Source organism: Lycium ferocissimum, chromosome 4 (genome assembly GCF_029784015.1).
Source record: "Lycium ferocissimum isolate CSIRO_LF1 chromosome 4, AGI_CSIRO_Lferr_CH_V1, whole genome shotgun sequence".
Classification (NCBI taxonomy): domain Eukaryota; kingdom Viridiplantae; phylum Streptophyta; class Magnoliopsida; order Solanales; family Solanaceae; genus Lycium; species Lycium ferocissimum.
In genome coordinates, this window is record NC_081345.1 from 33,223,725 (window position 1) to 33,244,468 (window position 20,744).

The 20,744-nt window shown below is 32.2% G+C and overlaps 3 protein-coding genes across 4 annotated transcripts; 1 reads left to right on the forward strand and 2 right to left on the reverse strand.

Moving 5' to 3' along the window:
- Window positions 1-129: 129 nt before the first annotated feature.
- On the reverse strand, window positions 130-819 carry LOC132053957 (uncharacterized). Its single transcript, XM_059446045.1, has 2 exons — window positions 770-819; window positions 130-715 (listed from the first exon to the last, which is right to left on the reverse strand). Exons 1-2 carry the CDS (start codon window positions 817-819, stop codon window positions 130-132), a joined length of 636 nt encoding a protein of 211 aa, XP_059302028.1.
- Window positions 820-1,896: 1,077 nt separating this feature from the next.
- Window positions 1,897-3,012, forward strand: LOC132053958 (uncharacterized). The gene is made up of 2 exons (XM_059446046.1): window positions 1,897-2,673; window positions 2,929-3,012. Exons 1-2 carry the CDS (start codon window positions 1,993-1,995, stop codon window positions 3,010-3,012), a joined length of 765 nt encoding a protein of 254 aa, XP_059302029.1. The 5' UTR covers window positions 1,897-1,992.
- Window positions 3,013-16,372: 13,360 nt separating this feature from the next.
- LOC132052398 (myb-related protein 306-like) lies at window positions 16,373-18,720 on the reverse strand. Of its 2 annotated transcripts, XM_059443916.1 has the most exons (4): window positions 18,373-18,720; window positions 18,055-18,184; window positions 17,068-17,570; window positions 16,373-16,956 (listed from the first exon to the last, which is right to left on the reverse strand). In XM_059443916.1, exons 1-4 carry the CDS (start codon window positions 18,503-18,505, stop codon window positions 16,745-16,747), a joined length of 978 nt encoding a protein of 325 aa, XP_059299899.1. In that variant the 5' UTR covers window positions 18,506-18,720; the 3' UTR covers window positions 16,373-16,744. The 2 variants fall into 2 exon arrangements, with proteins under 2 accessions (XP_059299899.1, XP_059299898.1); XM_059443915.1 differs by having other exon boundaries at window positions 16,373-17,570; window positions 18,373-18,715.
- Window positions 18,721-20,744: the final 2,024 nt, after the last annotated feature.

A 20,744-nucleotide genomic window follows, 5' to 3' on the forward strand; every position in this document is an offset into this window, starting at 1 on the left:
AGTGAACATTGTAACAGTACAAGAAAAAGGAGTGTAGTTGGCCATTTGCCCCAACCTACCTCCTAACAATGTAGCATACTTTGCAAATAACCAGAAACTAAGCCAACAACAGCTATCACTAAAATTAAGCTAGCAAACTGGGTAAAAGTTGTGGTTTTCCAGCCAAGTAATGAGTTTGGCATCCTTCGTTGCTTTAATATGTACCTCTTGAATCACTTGCTTGATCATGCTTGTGGTAGACTGCCTCTTATTTTGAAAAATTCTGAAATTTCTCTCCTTCCAAACAAAGTAAACTGCAGCAGCTAACACCATTCTATACATCTCAGCCTTTGGACTTCTACCTTTAGCATGTTGCTCGGCCCATAGGAGCTCATCATCCCACATCATAGGTGCTCGATTAACATCAATCCATAGCAATAAATTCCTCCACACCTGGGCAGAAATTGTGCAAGCAAAGAACAGGTGAGGAATGCTTTCATTTTCTACTTCACATAGAGGGCAAATCCCAGTAGTTTGTATTCCCCATTTGTATAGTCTATCCCTAGTGCTTAGCCTACCTAGAGCAGCCAGCCTCAGAATAAATGTCCATCTAGGTAGACCTCTGTTATTGCACACCAGTTTCCGCCAACTAACCTTTTGGAACTGTCCCCTCAGTTGCAAATACAGCTGCTTGGTTGACAAATTTCCTATGTGTGGGACATGAGCTAAATCATATCTAGCAGCCACGAAATGTGAAATGTTTTCCAGCTTTCAGAATCTTCTGAATAACCCAGGAGGCTTGTTTTGGTATATCGACATATATATTTCTGTTCCTCCCATAGTAGCAATGGATCCACTTCACCCAAAGTTTGTCTTTTTTGGCACAAATATTCCAGAACAGTTTTCCGATAGCTGCTTTGTTCCATGTGGCAACATCAAGTATATTTAAACCTCCCGCTGCTTTTGGAGAACACACTCTGTCCCAAGCTAATAGAGCTTTCTTTGATAGTTTTTTTTTTTTTTTTTTTTTTTTTTTTTGATGAAGTAAGAAGTTTCCATTAAGAAAGGCAACTGGAATAGAGCTTTCTTTGATAGTTCAGTGCCACCTGTCCACAAAAAGGTTCTACAAGTAGATTCAATGACTTTAATGACCTTCTTTGGAAGTACAAAGATTTGTGCCCAAAAAATCTGAATTGAGAAAAGTATGGACTTTATCAATTGAGTTCGGCCTGCATAGGAAAGAAATTTGGTAGTCCAACTCTTTATTCTGCTTGTATATGGTGAAAAAGTACATCCTAAATTGTAAGTGTCACATATTTTGGTACAAAGGGAGTAAGAGTTAAGAATATAATTGTGGATCCATACTGCAACCATAAGACTCAGAGGAAACGATTTACTTTCTGCTTGGTGCGCGCTGTCAATGAGGACTCTGTTGCAGTTCTCTCTCAAGTTCTTCACGTTTAAAGATAAAGACTGTTTAAATACAGTGTGCATTTCATTGCAAACTCCTTGCATCTTTTGAGACTAACGAAGAAAATCTTGATTAGTCATTAGTGTATCGGTTTGACCACATGGAATTGGTGACTTTTTCACTGCTGTGTCAAAAGTTATATGATGATGAAGCAAGTGCAAAAAATGAACTGTATTAGACCATTCGTTCCCAGAGTCCAATTTGAAAGAAATTATAGATCTCATAGGATAACGTAGGACCTATGACCTATCATACCTCTGACCTCTTTTAACCACAGTTTGAATTCCAAGTTCCAACTATAGATTATATAGTTGCTGCAATTGTAATCATCCACATGCTGCAATTTTATGTATGAGCGGTTCTGGTCCTCTGCAGGAGAGAGTCTGTTGTTTTCCAGTTATAGATTTTAATCATCCACATGCTGCAATTTTATGTATATAATAGGATCAGAAAGGACTCGAAAGAAAGTCAAGGAAGTCTTATTGCATAGCCTAACTTGTCCTTTTGATTTAGCTCTCTTTTTTCACTGTGTTTCTGTTTTGATGAAGTATAGGTCCTCAACATCTAGAGCTTGCAGCAGTTATCAGCCAACCAAAATGACGACTACTTCTGGTACCAAATTGAGCATGAAGCTTTTGATTGACACCAAGGCTGGCAAAGTGCTATTTGCTGAGGCTGAAAAGGATTGTGTTGATTTTCTCTTTCACATTCTCTCATTGCCCGTGGGAACTGTTATCAGGCTTATTAAGGAGAAAGGACTGAGTGGATCCTTGCCTAATCTCTACGAAAGCGTTGAAAATATGAAGGACACCTATATTCAGTCGAAGGATATCCTTTTAAAACCAAAGTCTTCAGTTGGAATCTCTTCTGTTCCTTTTCTATTGCATAATGAGGGTCCAACAGTACAAAAGTCTTTTTATAAATGTGGAAATGGGGTCTATTGCGGCCAGTCCAGCACTTATGTTACTGATGCCCCTAGTGTTTTATGTCCAAGTTGTCGGTGCTATATGACAAGTCTGTTGACATATGTTGCTCCAGCGGGAGTAAAGAAAGCTGTGGCAGCAACAGGGGTTTTTGTGAAGGAGGTGGTAACCTATATGGTGATGGATGATTTGGTTGTTAAGCCCATGTCCACTATTTCTAGCATTGCCCTTCTCAACAAGTTTAATGTCAGGGATGTAGGTGTGCTAGAGGAGGAAGTAGTAAGTTTTGGAATGGATGAGGTAATCAATTATACTTGGAATTTAAAGAACTCTTATACTATCACTGTGTTGTTGCATGCTCTGCAGGTTTCTAATTTCATCTTCTGTGACCAGCTACATGTAGTTATTTTTAGACGACCTAATAGGATTAGAGTTTGTTTTGCACTGTTCATGTGTTTGAAATAAACTCAACAAATTTTGCTTGTGTTTTTTTGTATTTCCTTTTTTCTTTGGGTAAGTATGCTCACTTATTGAACTCCTACTATCATTTTGCAGGCACTGGAGTTGTTGAAGGCATCTTTTGAGTCAAAAGAAGTTCTGACAAGTGTTTTCATGAGCCGCGTAAAAGTAAGGAAATAGTCATAAGACAATGAAATTGGATGTTTCAGTTTATTAACTGCCCTATATCATTAGTGGTTTTCTTTTGTTTCATCCCCGTTGGAGTTGATTCTGATTTGTAGGTTACATCTATTGTTAAATCGCACTCGTGTATAGCTTTGAGTTTCTTTTTGTTATAGCCTCTTCTTTCATCTCGTGTTACAGAGTATCTCTTCTTAAGCATAATATTGCAAACATTGTCGATTCATAGATCAACCACCCCTTCTTCAAGATCTTCCAACTTTTTTTATGTGAATTAGATATTGTGATGCTTCAAATAGGTACAGAGTTACCTTGCCCTTCCACAAAATCACTACTTGTGTGCTAGTGTATTTGGCTACCTAAGGCTCCACTGCTCTACCAATTAGTAACTTAATCTCTATTGATGCTTCTCTTTTCTAATTGAAGTTAATGTTGTACTATTGACGGGAAAAAAAGCTGTATTATTCATTCATTTACATTAGTAAGTGAAAGTGCATTCAACATTGAGACATTCTTGTCTGTATGAATAGCTATCGAAATTTTCTCGAGTAATTGAGCACCTTGTTATCCATAATTCAGGTCTAAATGACGAATGTTAACAAGTTGGCTCAGGGCTCTGCAGCAAGGGCCCAGTAAGGACCTGATCTAAGAACGTAGCCAGACCAACTTCAGGCAAATAGGTTCCTAAGTGCTGATAGATGGGGCTTTTGGTCTCGTGTGCTCCCAACCCAAGCCTGTTTTTACATCATTCCAATTAGGGGTGTACATGGACTGAGTTGGTTCGGGTTTTTTAAAGACCAAACCAATAGCATCGGGTTTTTAAATTTATAAACCAAATCAAACCAACAAAAATCGGGTTTTTCGACCTCAGGTTTTCTCGATTTTTTCGGTTCGCTCGGGTTTTTTAAGATAAAGTCCTCATACTAAACATATCACTTGTACGTTAAATATTTTTTCAATCATAGTAAGATACGACTATCTAATTAAGATATTTTTTAAGACAACAACACAGAATGTGAGATGAGAGATGATATTGTACCAAAATATTCAATAAAAAAAAGTAATGAAATTGCATTAAATAATATGACCATAATCTAAAGTACTAAGTCATGCTATAATAAGTATGTCTAATTTATAAGGCACATAGAAGAAAATGATCATAATCTAAAAGTATTAATTCATGCTAAAATAAGTACTGCTAATAAGTATTAATTACATGATTAAATATTAAAGAAAAAATAAAATTAAGTTATGTATTTTCATTTTCTAAACCAATATAAAACTAAAGAATAGATATCTAACATTATTGTCATTTCTAGTGTTAGAATTAATTTTTTTTTTTTTTTAGCATTAGTACTGATTTGATTTTTGTCGAGTTTTATTTGAGTTACTAATATCTATGGGCTACAAAATTTGTTGGATCATTCAAAATTCTAATTTCAAGTGAAATAGTATGTTAAAAGGTAAAAAATTATGAAAAAGTTTAAGAAATACATTATAAATAAATATTTTTATGTATAAAATATTTTAGAAATTTTAAAAATGTAATGTCGGGTTGGTTTGATTCGGTTTGACTTTTTTTAGTTAAAACCAAACCAAACCAATAGTGGTGGGTTTTTTTTTTTAAAACCAAACCAAGTCAAACCAAACCACTAGTCGGATTTTTTACTCGATTTGATTCGGATTATCGGTTTGGTGTGGTTTATCGGTTTCCTTTGTACACCCCTAATTCCAATTAAAGCATGGACAAAAACAACTTGTCACTAAGTGGGTGTTTGGTTCGAAGACAAGTTATACATGCATTATAACGCAGAGATTAGTTATGTAACGATTAGTAATTCATAGTTATTTCTTGTCGGGTGTTAGGTTCATTGTACTAAACTTGGATATACGAGATATCATTAAATAATTTATTTATTTTTAAACTAAAAAGTAATGAGTTATAATGAGTTATACAATTATACCCTTGGATGCTTGACCTTCATTGATTTCTAGTTAAAAGATAAAAGGTAATTCTTTCCTTTTGCTACTTTATCCATGTATTAGTTATGCATGGGTTTGTTATTCCATGTTGTTGGTGGTATAAGTTATACACGGATTGCGTTATACATGATTCAAATTTCAAATTACAACAAAACATTGGATAAAGTTATACCAAATCATATACCAGAATTATTTTCCTTATACATCATATACCAATCGACCCCTAAATGTATATATTTGTTTCTCATATTCTTTTGTAAGAATCTGAAAAATGTTAGTCACGGCAAGTGAAATTTTTATATATAGTCATTGTGAAATTTTTATATATAGTCATTCATTTGAAAAAGGGAGGTTTCTACCGGAACTAAAACCCCACAACTATTAATTGCGACTTGTGATTAGGCAGATTGTTCACGTTATATGCTCCTCCGTTTTTGTGAAATTATGTGTATTTTACTTCACTTGTAAAAAATGTACAAGTCCAAATTGAATTTGAGGTTTGTAAAACAACTGTCAAGTAGAGTAGTAATGCACAAGTCACCTGTTGAGCCCAAGATTGGACAGATACCAGGCCATCTTCTCCGTACGGAGTTTAAATATGACTCATGTCAACAGTGAAGCAAACATCTTATTAACTGAGTAGATTAGTTAGTTGGCTATAGATGAGTGAATAGAAAAAAAGACTTTTCAACCTTTTATTATAAGCAACTTCCATGACTTCAAGATGCAAATTCATTCAACTTTAATTATTATTATTATTTTTTTAAATAACTTTGATATGCTACTTTCTCAATCAAGTTAACTTTTCCAGAATTACCTTAAAATATCTTCACATGCACTATTATATAAGCTAAACCAAAATCTTAAATTCCGTCTCTTAGTAAAATACGATACATAAAATGGAGCGTACAGTGTACAAGATTAAAATTTTAGGTACATCAAATATTGCCAACAGTCAATTCAAATAAGAAAAGTTTATGAATCACTTAGAAAACCATGAACGCCAAAAAGTTGAAGTTATGCCAAGATGACTATCTAAGAGACATCAATTACTAGATGAAATATTACTATCATTTACATTATACTTCTTGTTCATCTCGAACAATATACTCACTGAATAATAGACTAAATACATTGTACTTTTTAATAAAGGAAGTCTGAAATTATATGTGTTTCTTTTTTTGGTCATTTCAATTACTTTCTAAATACTACTATGATGTTGTATCGAAGATTGTAATTAACGTTACGTATGATGGAAATTTGGTGCACTTCTCGTGCACGGATCCTTTCATTCTATATGATTGTCATGAATATATTATGAAAGTGACAACTGGGTAGTCATTCCAACGACATTTGATTTGATTTTGAAAATACTATAATATATTTCAAGGATAGGATCATCCTTTTCTCTCATTATCTTTAATATAATCCAAGTTGACATTTACTATAGTCTGTATTATATATGAATAAATTAAAACGGTAGGACAGAATAGCGCCTCAAGATACACTTGACTATTCCTTATGCATGATTTGATTACAACTACGTTTGTGTAGGTGCAGAAAATCCAAATTCCATCTCATCCAAAATAGACCTATCATGTAATAATAATGTCCCTACCATATTTAATCACTAGCAAGCACTCCACAAGAGGCATTTCTAAAGTCTTAATTTACTATATGCATATGCTACGTACTAATATATTGACTATAATTACTTTGTGGACTGGCTTCAAATTTAGTTTAGGAAAAAGGTTTAGTCTAATTTATCCATATATATTATTCAAAATTGAGAAGCTTTATCCTGTGTTGGATATTTGGTCGAATATTTATACCTTTGCCTTTGGGAAACAGTTCGTTGTTCCCCTCTTTAAGACGGTTCGGTTCCTTTAAATTAATCGGTTTGTAGATATGTTAAACCGTTCCGTTAAAATATCGATTAATGGGTTATGTTAATCGGTTATTGTGTGTTATCGGTTTGGTTATATTTCACACAACAAAAAAATGGCTTCAAAGGTTGAGTAACTTTAATATTGCTCCCAAATAAACTATGGGATGACAACAAAAGAAGCATTTGATATGAATATGAAAACGTGGAACTTTGTTAGCACGTGTAATTAGAAAATTCTTGAGAGAATACTTCTTCCACCTCATCTATTAGATCAAATAATCATACGGATCTCTATTTTTCTTTTGTTTTAAAACTACTTCCTTTGAACATTGATATTAGACTCATATCTCCTAATATTGAATCAAGCAAGATACTTAAATGATAATATATATATAGAAGTGTAATTAATTAAATTAAACAATTTCAATAAGCCAATAGTACGATAATCCATTAAGAACCATTAACCCAATAACTCAATAATCGGTTTTTTACCTTACTCTACCTCTTAGACCCTTTAATAATCTAACTCCAACCTGAAGGTAGTTATAAACCATATTCAAAGGTTGAGTAACTTTAATTTGGACCTTTGGCTCGAAGAATATGAATATAAACGTGAATTTCACTCATTTCACACTGGAGCTTCGTTAGTGGCCACGGTAATGACAAGAATATGAAATGGACAAAAATATAATATTTGAATAAATTAAACAATTTCAATTAGTACGAAAGCAAATAATTTTTGACCTTACGGTACTAGAAAAAGATGTTTATGCCATCGATATTTCAGTGGGAAATATTTATGTTATAAAATATGATTTTTTTCATCTCATTTCCTAAAACACATTTTTAAAACATTCTCATTAAAATGCTTGGAAACTTTCTAAAGTTTCTCTGTGAAAACACTATTATTATTTTTTTCACTGATTCAATCAAAATAACTGTTAGAATAGCCATTGAACATTTTTCAATTGAAAATTTCAATAGAAAAATAGTGATTTCTTAGCAGTGTTATCTTTTAATCTAATATAACGTCATTTCAAGTTGACCGAGGACAGTGGATGAGTGGTCGCCTCCATACTACCTCCCTTAACGATTCTCATCTCATTGGACCAAAGTCTAATATATAAAAATGATGCATTGCATTTACGTATGTGTTGACACTAGCTCAAAAATAAATTAAATACATTTGATCACATGAACTATATAAAAAGTTAGGAAGCTTTAGATGGAAAAGGCAAGGGCTTCTGTTCGGATGCACATGAGAGTGTCAAATAGCTATAAATGAAATATACAGTAGCATTCTTTTAAAAAGATCATATATGGTCTATATGAATAGCAACCCACTGGAGAATATTTTTTATTATGATTATATTATAAGGTAGATTGATAAAAATTATGCAGTGAGCATAGCTGTTTTTTTCATTTTCGGAAAAAGCAAAAACACGGTGTTCATCATGACCTGCTTCAACTATGCATGCAATATGCATGCCAACTTAAATTTCATTATTATCCACCATACGCAAACTTTTAAATGTTTATCTCTATGTGAAGCTTCCTATTGCAGGTGGAAAAGTTCAATCTTTTTACTAGTTTTTACTGCTTCATGCATTTAAGAAAATGTGCTTTCAATAAATTCTCTCTGCATATTGACACTTCAAAAGGTGACTATGTCATGTATAGTGTTATATTGCCAGTCATTTGTTGGTGTTATTCATGAAGTACTTATGCATTCTATTGTTCCTTTTCGAGAGGTAGCAGACCAGATGTATAAGCAAACTCACATCCGAGGTTTATAATCAGTGAAGCATAGTATACCATCGTTAATTTATAAGTATTTTAATTTGTTATTTTTTGTAATATTGTATACGAACAAAGTAGAAAGCATATTGGTGGGTGCATGAACAAAATTAAACATAGTTTAAAAATTGGGAACTAGATATAAGGCGTAAGCATACTTTTAATGGTGTGGGTCTTTTGGGAAATCGAGCAAGATTGACCTACAACCAAAAATATCATACTCCCTCCGTCCCAATTTATGTGACGGCGTCGGATTTTGTCGGTCAAACGAATTATTTTTTACCACAATTTTTTCATATGTCTTTTAAATATTTTGAATAATTTGTTATTGTAACTTATATTCTATTTTTTACGTATAGTATCTAAATATGTAAATTTATTTCGAAAACTAAAAGATTCTATGTTCAAATGTAAGGTTAAAATTAAGAAGTTTGAATCGCGAAAAATGAAAAGTGTCACATATATTGAAGTAGAAGGAATACTATGTTAAGAGTATCCTTGGCTTGATTTTCCCAACAATTGGTATCAGAGCAAATAGTTCGAGGAGACGAGTATGAAGATGACAGAGTGATAGAGCTCGATTTACTACATTTACCATGCCAAAGGTCGCCTTGGGGACGTATACGCTCAAGAAGCTAAGAAGTTAGCTTGAGCTTTGATGGCCATAAATGGTCGGTTAGCTGGATGACACAACGAATTTAAAAAATTATCAGTCAAAGATTGTTGGGTGTGCGGGCGAACAATGTCCACACTGATAGTTTAAAAGATTGGAAAGTTATATATAAGGTGAATGGATACTCTAAGTGGTATGAGATCTTTTGAAAAAATCGTATGAGCTTGATATAAAATGAATAATATCACACTAGGTATGTAATTAAGAGTGTGTTTAAGTTGGATTAGCCCAACACATTCATTTTTCCTTTGATGGAGTGGCCCAGGTCTTGTAGGTGGTTAGGACCAAAGGCAGATCTAAGATTTGAAGGTGGTGGTACACACAATTTTCTTCAATGTACATCTTGTTAGGAACATGTATTTGGGTCGGGTCAATCTCTTTTTAGTTTATTCGGGTCAACTTAATAGACTTTTTTTTTTTATTTGCAAATATGAAAATTGCATCTCAAAAATCAAGAAACGAACATAATTAGCATCTTAAACAAGGAATCACACTCATTAACACCCATTAACAACATAAGTAAAATCAACATTTTCACAAGGGGACTTGCATCTCTTATGTATATTAAAAAATGAATTTGCACAAGTAAAATAACATCTTCAAATTACACCAATCAAAATAAGAAAAAGAAAAAAGACATGTTTTGGCCCCTGAACTTGGAAGCAAAACTCACTTTAGCAACTAAACTTAAGTTGTATTTATTTACCCCCCTTAACAACTTTCAAGTTAATTAAATATTTAACGGGTGACGTGGCAAAAAAGTGTAGCTAAATTTCTTAAAAGCGCGTGGGATGAAAAAAAAATACTAAAACCGATGTCCACTTGTTGTCATCTTCTAATTGGATGATATATTAAGATTTTCTTTATATTTTATTTTCCATTTTAAATTAACTTTTTCATTTTCTTTCTTATTCTTTTCCTTTTTCTTTTCTTTCTTATTCTTTTCCTTTCTTTTCTATCCTCTCGCTCTCAAGTTTTTCTCAATCCGCATCTTCTTTCTTCTTTCTTTTTTTTTTTTTTCCTTTCTTTTTCTAGATAAATTGAAGAGAACGATATAAATAATAAAAGATAAATCAAGAGAGTAGATATTCTTTTTCTAGATATGCTTGTTGTTCAAACCCAATTTAAACAATACCCACTTATCTAAATCACTTATTTCTCCACTTTTTGTTACAATTTCATCCTTTGAAGCTTCATATCTTGTAAAAAGCACACAAAGCAAAAACTCACTTGAATTGTTGTGGGGAATAAGGAGATATATAAAATTTAAACGATGGGGAATAAGGAGAAGGAGAGGAGGGGTGAGTGGGGGCGGAGGGATGGGGCAAAGTCAAAGCCCTCCACATAAAGACAAAAATGAAGAATTCTTGGTATACTTTATTTCGTGGTATTCTTTGTTATTGCCAATTTATTTTATACAAAATTATAATATTTATAGTCGTTAATTTATTAATTTATTTCTCTCCAACATTTAATCCATGGAAGAAGAATAGGGTGGGTTAGTGATGAATTGGCTATGAATTAGGGAATGAGTGGAGTTTTGTTAATTTTATACAATTAGTTTTTCCTTTTTTTTTTTTTTTTGGTTTGGGATTGTGTTGAAGAAATGAATGTATTTCAATTTGGTGTTGATTTTTTGGGTGTTGCTCATACGTGAATATTGTTGAAGAAAGAGAGAGAGACACACAGAAAAAGAAGGAGATATAGCGGGGGTTGGGGGTTAGAAGGAGAAGGGATGAAGAAGAAAGAGAAAAATTAAATAAATAAAAATAATTAAAAAAATATTTAATGACGTGGACCAATTTTTGCGATGGTGAACAAACCAAGATCTCATCCGGTCCACGTTAAGCGGGGTATTTAATTAATTGAAAGTTGTTAAGGAATAAATACAACTTAAGTTTAGTTGCTAAAGTGATTTCTGCCAAGTTCAAAACATGTCTTTTCTCATAATAGAAAAACTCTTCAATAGGTAAATACACCCCATAAGTAAATGTAGAATTAGATAAACTACAAGTTCTCAAAAATAAATCATAAATTTCATGTTTTTTCTAATCAAAATGCTTACGAAATTTCCATCACAATTTAAGTAGTAAAGTGATTTAAATTGAATTTAACAATTATAGAATAACATAAATTTTTATTATACGTTCCCTCTATCCATTTTTATCCATTATACTAAAAATATATGTCCACTTTTACTTGTAAGTTATATAGTTTGAAAAATCAAGACATAATTTACCATTTTATACTTATTTTACCCTTATTATTAAGTACTCCAATTCATTTCTCATTTTATTTATTGCTTATTAAGAGTGTCCCAAGTCAAATATAGACAGGTAAACATGAACGGAGGGAATAATAAACAAAGAAATTATAAAAAAAAAAATTTGAAGTTTGATCTCAATCCAAAATTCCCATTCAGACCCAAGTTTTTCGATTTAAATACTCACAAATTTGAGATTAAGAGAAATGCTTAATTTAAGGGATTTTGAAGTTTCTATTTGTGTGTTCCCACTTAGAAATCGAGCATTTATATAAAATAATAGAAAAGAGGAACAATATAAATAATAAAAAGATAAATAGAAAATTTGGAAAAAAGGTTATTGGTACAAAGGAAGTACAAAGCGCAAAGAATGAAGAGTTTAAAATGTTCAAGATACCCCTTTTCACACGTACCTTTGTCTAAACCGAGGGTGGATCAAATATTTAACCTAATTTAAGCAAATTACAACATAAGTATATAAAAAATTTACTAATCGAGGGGGTGTCATGCCACCCCACCCGAAAGGGTGGATCAGCCCCTGGTTAGGACGAAGCAAAGTCAAAGCCCTCCACATGTTTTGCATTTAATACAACTATGCATTTTCCCAATACAAGTTTCCTGGCTATAGTTATTCCCCTGAATTCAGTTTGCTTTCAATGATAATTGTGATAAGAAAAGGCAAGGGCATTTCGAGGATTCTCTTCCTCAAACACTAAAAATCAATGTAATTAAGGGTTGCTTTAGTTGTTGAGAGCTTGGTAATAAGCTTCTAAACTATTTGAAAGTTCAATTCGAGTAATTCTTTAAGTTCACTTTTAGCTGGTCTCTTGATGTATGATCTGATGCAATTGTTCCTGTGCCTGCACAAGAGCTACCGATCTCGTTTTGCTGATCTTTTTCACCGACAAAAAAGAAATAAAGAAAGAGAGAGACACACACACAAAGAAAAATTTCTTAAGAATAATATATTTGGGCAAAAGTTAACTAAATAATTGCCAAGATATCGATAGTGTGAAAATTAAACTTTTATACTATCAGTATAATAATCTGTTATTATAACAAGTTATTTGAGCTGTTTTCTAATTAATCAAATCGTACTTATTATAAACAATTATTTGTTATTATAAATAACTTAAATTGAAGTAATATTACTACCATCTTTAAACAAACTTAAACTCATTGTGTTTAGTGGCGAAACTACTCTTATCCACGGAGTGTCAATTGACAACTTAACACTCTTTTACTTAAAAATTGCACTATATAGATAACTATTTTTTGTAATCTATATATACTATACGATGAGTCTCCTTCATTTATTCATATATAATATATAAGATATACTCTTTATATTTTAATTATTTTTAGTGAAAATTTTAGCGACGTCTTCTTCTAGAATAAAGCTCTTTTTTTCAAAAAAGAAGACTGCTATTTGCTGACGCCCTATCTATTGTTGCCGCATGTTAACATCAGTCAGACCAGTGCAGAACTTTTGTCAACCTCCTTTGAGGTACATGTTATTATGGTTAGAGAAAAATTATTACTAATAGAATTGGTCAAAGATCACCCTATAAAGGTAATACTCTTTTCTATTTTTTTTTTTTTTTTTTTTTTGCATTGCTACTTGTTGCTTCATAACATTCACCAATAACATATATTGGATTGGCTTATAAGTTAATCAAACCAGTTTATAAGCCAATTTTAATTTATTTAGGTGTTTGATAAAAATAAAAAGAAAATTCTTTTTTTAAATTAAGTTAAAAAGTCTTTAAAATAAAATAAAATCGTATTATATATCAAATTTTTTTTGATTCTTCGCAAGAATTCAACCTCAACTTTTTTTTGGGCTTAAAAGCCATTTTTAATTGACCAATAACTTTATCTTTTTATCCCTTATATTTTCTGTTAATTTCAATATTATCCTTACGTTTAAAAAAATTTAAACGCTTTTATCCAAATACGTAACAGCTTATTTATAAATAACTTTTAACACTTAAAAAATACTTTAAGCATTTATACTTAAAAATTACTTTTTTCCGCCTAATCCAAACGGGCTCTAAATAACTCAACTGAAAAAGAATGGGTAAATTGATTAACCTTCATGTTGGACCACTTGAAGACTTACCAGAATTTCACATCACCATTGTGTGTTAGACTGTCAAATCAGCAAAGTCGGCAGGTAATAGGAAAGAAGAGATTTTAATTCTTGTTACCCCTGTTAAAGGAAATTATATGAGTCCTTTTCAGCTGAAATTACGATGTGTGCTTTTCTCAATCACTTGGTACTTTTAGAGTGTAAATTAATAACCTTTTCTCATTCCTTTCATCTAACGCTAAAGTTCCTTTGGGAAATTTTGTTTCATAGCAATGAAAAATTAATACGTATTATATATCAAATTCTTTTTTCTGATTGTTTGAAGTTAAATTTCGCATCAAGAATTCAAAATTTCAAGTAAATCCTAGAGATTATCAATAAATGAAAACCAATGCTTTGACCATCGGGGAAAAAAGAGGGAGATTTGGAGTGATTCCTCACCTATATTTTTAAGATTTGGAGTGATTCCACACCTATATTTTTAGTCAATGTTATGGACTTACCCATTAAGATGAATAAATATGATCTTCAAAATGATTAAAAAAAAAGTGAGAAGCGGTAATCTAGTATTTAAGTAATGACGTTCAATAATGAAACAAATGAGCAAAATAAGAATTTTAAAAACATAATCTTCTCGTCTTGACCTATTTATTAATATACACAATGCAGATCATACAAAAGAAAATTAAAAATAGAGATAGATTTTATAAGAAATTCTAAAATAATATCTATTAAAAATCTGATAGCCGATTCATATTAAATATTCACTTAGCCTTTTTATTTAATTTAAAATAAGTGTCCACTTACGTGATCAACAACAAATTGACTTTGTTCTTTCAGATTTGTCCTTATTAAGTGTTAAGTGACCAGATTCCAATGCGTCAAGTTAATAGTAATATGTAAATTTTAATTAAGGGTAGTTTAAGTCAAAATACCTATAAAAAAAATTCTAAAAGTTAGTATTTTCTTAAGGGGTGTGCTAAAGGCTAAGTGAACACTTATTTTGGATTGGAGGGAGTACTGGTTACTATTGTACTCCCTACGTCCCAAAATAAGTGTCGTTGTAGCTCATTTCATGCCCATTAAGGAAAACAATAAATACAAAGTATAATTTATTAAGTTACCCCAATTTATTATATGTTTCTTGACAATTGAGCACTATTAAAAAAAAGTAGTTCATCTTTAATATAAGGGTGTTTTTTATCTTGAATTTCTATAGCGATACTTATTTTGGGATAAAATATTTATACTAAAGCAATACTTATTTTGAAATGAAGGGAGTGTTCATTACCAGTGGAGAATGCAAAAAGTAAACTTAACTCTCTTACATACTTAATGAAGTTAAAGACTTTTTCTTACAGAATTTTAACGTCTGAAGAAAAACCAATCAACCAATTCTACTCCTTGAATTGCTTATCAGTCACTCATCCACCACAAATTAAATGCCTTTCTGGCTCACTTCTTCTGTCGTTGAATGTGATTACTCACATATACATCAGTATATAGCCTTGGCGGTAAAACTCCTATGCAAAAGGAATGGCTATCAGAGATTATCAAACTAATACTCCTTCCGAATTAAAAAGAGTGATCACTTAGCTAAAAAAATATTCTTTCCGTCCCATAATAAGTGTCACCTTAGCCAAAAACACGCATATTAAGAAACCAATAATGCAATGTGAAGTTTACTAAATTAGCCCTATATAATAAAAACAAATTATTTTTTCCTCTTGATTAGAGCATACACAAGTAGTAATCCTTTTAACATTGGGAATCTAATAATATTAAGTTACTATGTGGCTTTTTCAATCATCAGTTAGATATTACTTTCACTTGTAAGTTTTTGTCTAAGGGTAGAGTTGGAAAAACCAGGAAATTTATGTCTTGGTTTCCAAAAGTGACACTTATTATGGGACAATTTTTTATTTGTTAAGGTGCCACTTATTATGGGACGGAGACTCTTTTTGATCCGGAGGGAGTAGTAAAGAATGAGTCTTGGGCTTAACGCAACCCAAAGCTAGCTCACGAGGAGAGAATTAGCCAAGTCTATATAAGGAAACCATGTACCTTTAGCCCACCGATGTGGGACTCTTAACACTAATTTTAGCTTTAGAGTTTAACCTCTGTACATATATACTCTTAATGTAAAAGAATTTTTATATTATTAGATCACATGCTAAAATTAAAATTATTATGAGCAGCCATTCATAGTAAATGAGATTAGTAACCCATGAAATAAGATAGCTAACATGGATGCCACAACATATTAAAATACAGCAATAGTGTAAAAACTTGCTTGCATAAGTTAAATCATCTTCTTAAGCCTAGTTTACCGACCAGATTTAAGAAAACAAAAGGTTGTGAAAGCAAAACAATACCTAATTGCTCGGTGCATTCTGATTATGTGGTGAAGATAATTAATTACCTATTAATGGCATGTGATAGAGCCATGATGTGACTTCATCATCTATTTAGATCCAAAGAACTGAAGGAGTTGCACAAGAACAATTTATAGCCAAAACAAAGGGGAAAGAAAGAAATTAGAAATGAATACGAATAAACAACCTAAAGGACTTGTCAAATTTGGTGTTATATTAACAACGATATGATTCATATAGCTTACTCTAAGTTGCTTGAAACTAATGCATAATTATTGTCGATCTTACATTGTTCGAATAACATATCTATTTCATCCTGGGACTTGGAAGCATCTCAAGTCAGGTTGCTCAGAAAATACACAAAAATTGAAACCAAAATACAAACAATTGAAGCTCTTAAAAGAGACTGGGGAGGGTTCATTATTCCTAACTTATACATATGCAAGTTTAAAGATTACATGGAATATACACTTTACGCTCTTGCAAATATCAGAGTTTAGATCCGCTCAGGTTATAAAGTAAATAAAACCTATGGAGTCCAAATCCCTAAAAGTAGTAACAACTAATTAAAATACCCAAACTATCAACCTGAAACTGCTAAGTTGTTTTGAAGAAATATTACTAGTACATTTTTTTACTAGTAGTATTTTTCTTTTATTCTTCAAAACAAGTCAGCAGTTTCACCCATAGCCATTCCCATTCCAATTCCCATTAACTGGTCTTCTTGTGTTTGTGCATTAGCATCATCAAGTAGCCACTTCTCCAGCAAAGTTAAAGGCACTTGTGTCTCCAAATTTTGCTTGTTTTCCTCTTGAAAATTCCCATTTTCTGCCTTGTAATCAGGCAAATTTGGCTTGCTTTCAACTTGAAAACCTGCAGCATTATTATTCTCAGGTGTACTGAAATTTCCACCCTCATCGACTGACACGGATTGCGACACGTCAGAATTATTAGATGAATTGAAGCTAAACAGCGAGTCCAAACCTTTTCCAGTTTTAACATTCACGGTCCCTTCCCTAGGACTAGAACTTGAAACCGCACCGATTGATAAATTGTTGTTCAAGGACATTTGAGTAACTTTTGAATTACTCGATTGGCATGGAGACGACGATTTGGGTGAATTTGTCATCCAATTTTGAAGCAACTTAGCAATGTTTTCAGCACTGGAAGCATAGGAAGTAGATGTTTGAACTGGTTGTTGTTCCTCAGTAAGATCAGGAGTAGGATTATTATTTGGAGTGTCAAGTGACAAAGCCTCACAAAGAGCTTGTTTAGCAGTGTGAATGTCTGTTTGAAGCCTCCTTTCCCATTGTCCTTTTATGATTTTTGATTGAGATGATGATGATGATGACGACTTCCCCTCTTGATGATTATTCTCATCATGGCCTTCAAGCTTCTTATTAAGCTTCTTCTTCAAATGAGTGTTCCAATAATTCTTGATATCATTGTCTGTTCTTTCTGGAAGGTATGAAGCTATGGCTGCCCATCTACACAAACATAAATAAATAAGCAAATTTTAGTGTCAATCTGTAACAATTTAAGATCTCACCCCAAGTATTGCATAATTAAATAAATTCACTACTAAATAAATAGGAATTATCGACAAATTCTGTAGCTAAACAACAAACTCCGTTGTTGACCCTATTTAGTGACGGATTAGTGACCAATTATCAACAAATTATGTGGGCTACAAGTAATTTAGCGACGGAACAGCGATGAAGTTTGTAGCTAATTTTTACTTTTTTTTTTTTTTGTTAAAAAAAAATATCCGACTTAGAGTGATCGGAGAATAACAAGAAGAAATGAGTAGTGGAAATTGAACTCACACATAATGTGTGTGACACTTTCACCGGTACCATAAAGCTATAAACCGTGATTTCTCAACATAAAGAAATAATGGATCTAAACCCTAAAAACCAAAAAATATAAAAATTGATAATAAGTTTATTTAAAGGTTGATTTAGTACATACCTATTCCCAAGAAGAGCTTGGAGGTGGATGATCATTTTCTCTTCATGTTCAGTGAAATTTCCACGTTTGATCCCTGGCCGGAGATAATTAGTCCATCGGAGTCTACAACTCTTGCTGCATCTTAGCAAACCTGAAAAAATAAACAAAAAAGATTATAACAAAAAAAAAAAAAAAAAAAATCGATCAAATTAATTGGCACATATTCATTACTCAATCAAGAAGCTCCGCTAGAGCTGCAGAAAATTAATTACACATATTTAATGAGTCCAACCAACCCCAAAAAAGCACATAAAGAAGCCAGAGATGCAAAAAGTTTACCAGTGTTAGTGGGAACATTTCTCCAGTTTCCAGGACCATGTTCTTGAATGTATGAAACCAAAATGATATCTTCTTCTGGTGTCCATGGTCCTTTCTTCACCCCAGTTTTTTCACAACAAGGTGGCCTTCCCATTCTAATAAATCTTTGTTTACTTCAACCAAAAAGAAAAAAACTTGATATTCTTCTTTCTATGCTTTTTTTCTCTAGCTATCTTTATAGGATATAATTGAAACTACTACTCCTAGGAAGAAATACTGAGACAAGGGTCTAAGCTTAGGGGGTCCTTGTCTATATATATAAAACAATTGGAGAAGAGAGAAGGGATATATAGAATGACCAAGGTGTGTTGCTACGCTGACCAAAAGATGAAAATAGAGGATAAAAGGGCTATTTTTTAAAGAGTCAAATGTGAACAGCAGTGAGCATTTACTCTTTTGCTTGCGGAAAAAGAGTCAGCTGTTTGCTTATACTTAATAATCGTTTTTCATCTATTTCATCCTCACTAAAACACGTGGCATTCATCCTAATGACAATATTTATGACGCATTATAACAAATTTAAATGCAACACATTTTTACAAACCCTCTTAAATTTAACTATTCGTTTGTATAGTTTTTTTTGTTAAGCTTGTGTATATATATGGCAAAAATAGGTCAGCTGTACGTTTGCTTATGCTTAAGTAATTGGTTTTTCTGTTAAGCTTGTATTTATATATTGCAGTGTATACCAAGTGAATATTTTCACACTATTAATGGTCTTTCTGGCCTGGTAACATTTTCATTTTCCTTTGCATTAGTACGAGTCCTTGATACTATACCAGGTTACGGTCATTAATTATGTAAAATTCATTTATATTGTTAATGAAAATAAGTTAGATCGAAATTTACATAGGTGGTATATACTAGTTGTCATTTGCTAACACTTAATCAAAGGCAACTTTTGAAATGCATTTTTTCTATAAAAGCGTTATATTAAGTAAAAACTTGATTTTGTAATAAATAGCTCGAGTAGACTTTGGAGGAGTACTTGAAAAATAGTCAGTATCTTGAAATTTCAAGATCCACAAACAAATTTTCAGGATAATGTCATGAGTGTTACTTGAGAAACTTGAAATTTGGCTATTTTCCAAAGACGGGCTAAAAGGAGCTATTAATTTCTACTTGACTAATATGAACCTTCCCCGGCTTTTGCCCGTTGTTTGATAGATACATGTGTATATATCAATTACAGAGACATCAAAGAAGTGAATTTCAATTATCAGATATCTCTATCAATTGATCAAATTAGCATTTTACTCATTAAAAGACTTCACATGGTCTTTAAAGTCTAAAAAGAGAATAATACAACAAGATCAAAAGTATTCAAGCTTATTGTTTAGTGATTTAAACGTGATTCGGACTATACATGGACCAAAAAAATATAAGGAAAAAAAAATAGTAATGTTAAAGCGGCATTGGCAGCGAATTAGGATATTCATGTACTCTTGTTACACGAAAATGTCATCTCATTTAAAAATTGGACCACTGAAGGCATAGTCTAGGAAGAAAAAAAAGAGGTAAGATTAATTGGTTCGAGTCATTATCAACTTTGTAAGAGTGGCATCCAGATTAAGTTAATTTAAGATGATTTTGAAGTAGGGTTCGTCTTCTCTCCATTAGCTAATAATCACCATTTTTTTGCCTATTTAAAACGGGAAAGATATGTGAAGTCCAATATGCACCTCAGAATAATGAATCCTTGACAGGTAATTTCTAGCTACATTAGCCTCATGTAATAATTTCCTGCTCCATTTTCAGAAACAGATTCTTAAAAAATCTTCGATTAAACTAGAGGTGATAAAATTAACTCATGAAAATATGATCTGAGTCATCTTGACCCCCCAATTCAACTCATTCAAAAGTTGGGTTGATTTGAGCTAGGTCTATGTAGCTCAAATTGACTGTTAAGGAACCTTGTCAAAATATTTACATTTTTTTTTTAATTTGACATGTTATATATTTATATAACAAAAAAGAGAAAAGGTAATTTTAAATTATGCAAAATAAGCAAAAAAATAAAACTTGGTAATTAAGAGTTGGGAGGGTTGCGCTATAACTCATTATTTAAATATCTTGACTCAATTCATCTTAATCCAATTAACTTTAATGATCGATTCATTTTGACCAGCTCAGATTCAATCCAAACCGTTCATTTTTCACTCATTCCCTTACATTGTACATCTGCGAGTTGATGTCGTCCCCTCAATATATGGCGTTGGCATGGCGCAAGCAGCCTCTTGTAAATATGTTGGTGAATATGCCTATTTACTTATCACTTTTACAAATAACAAAATGTTGGTGAATCGGTGCAAGCAACCTCTTCTCCACAACCC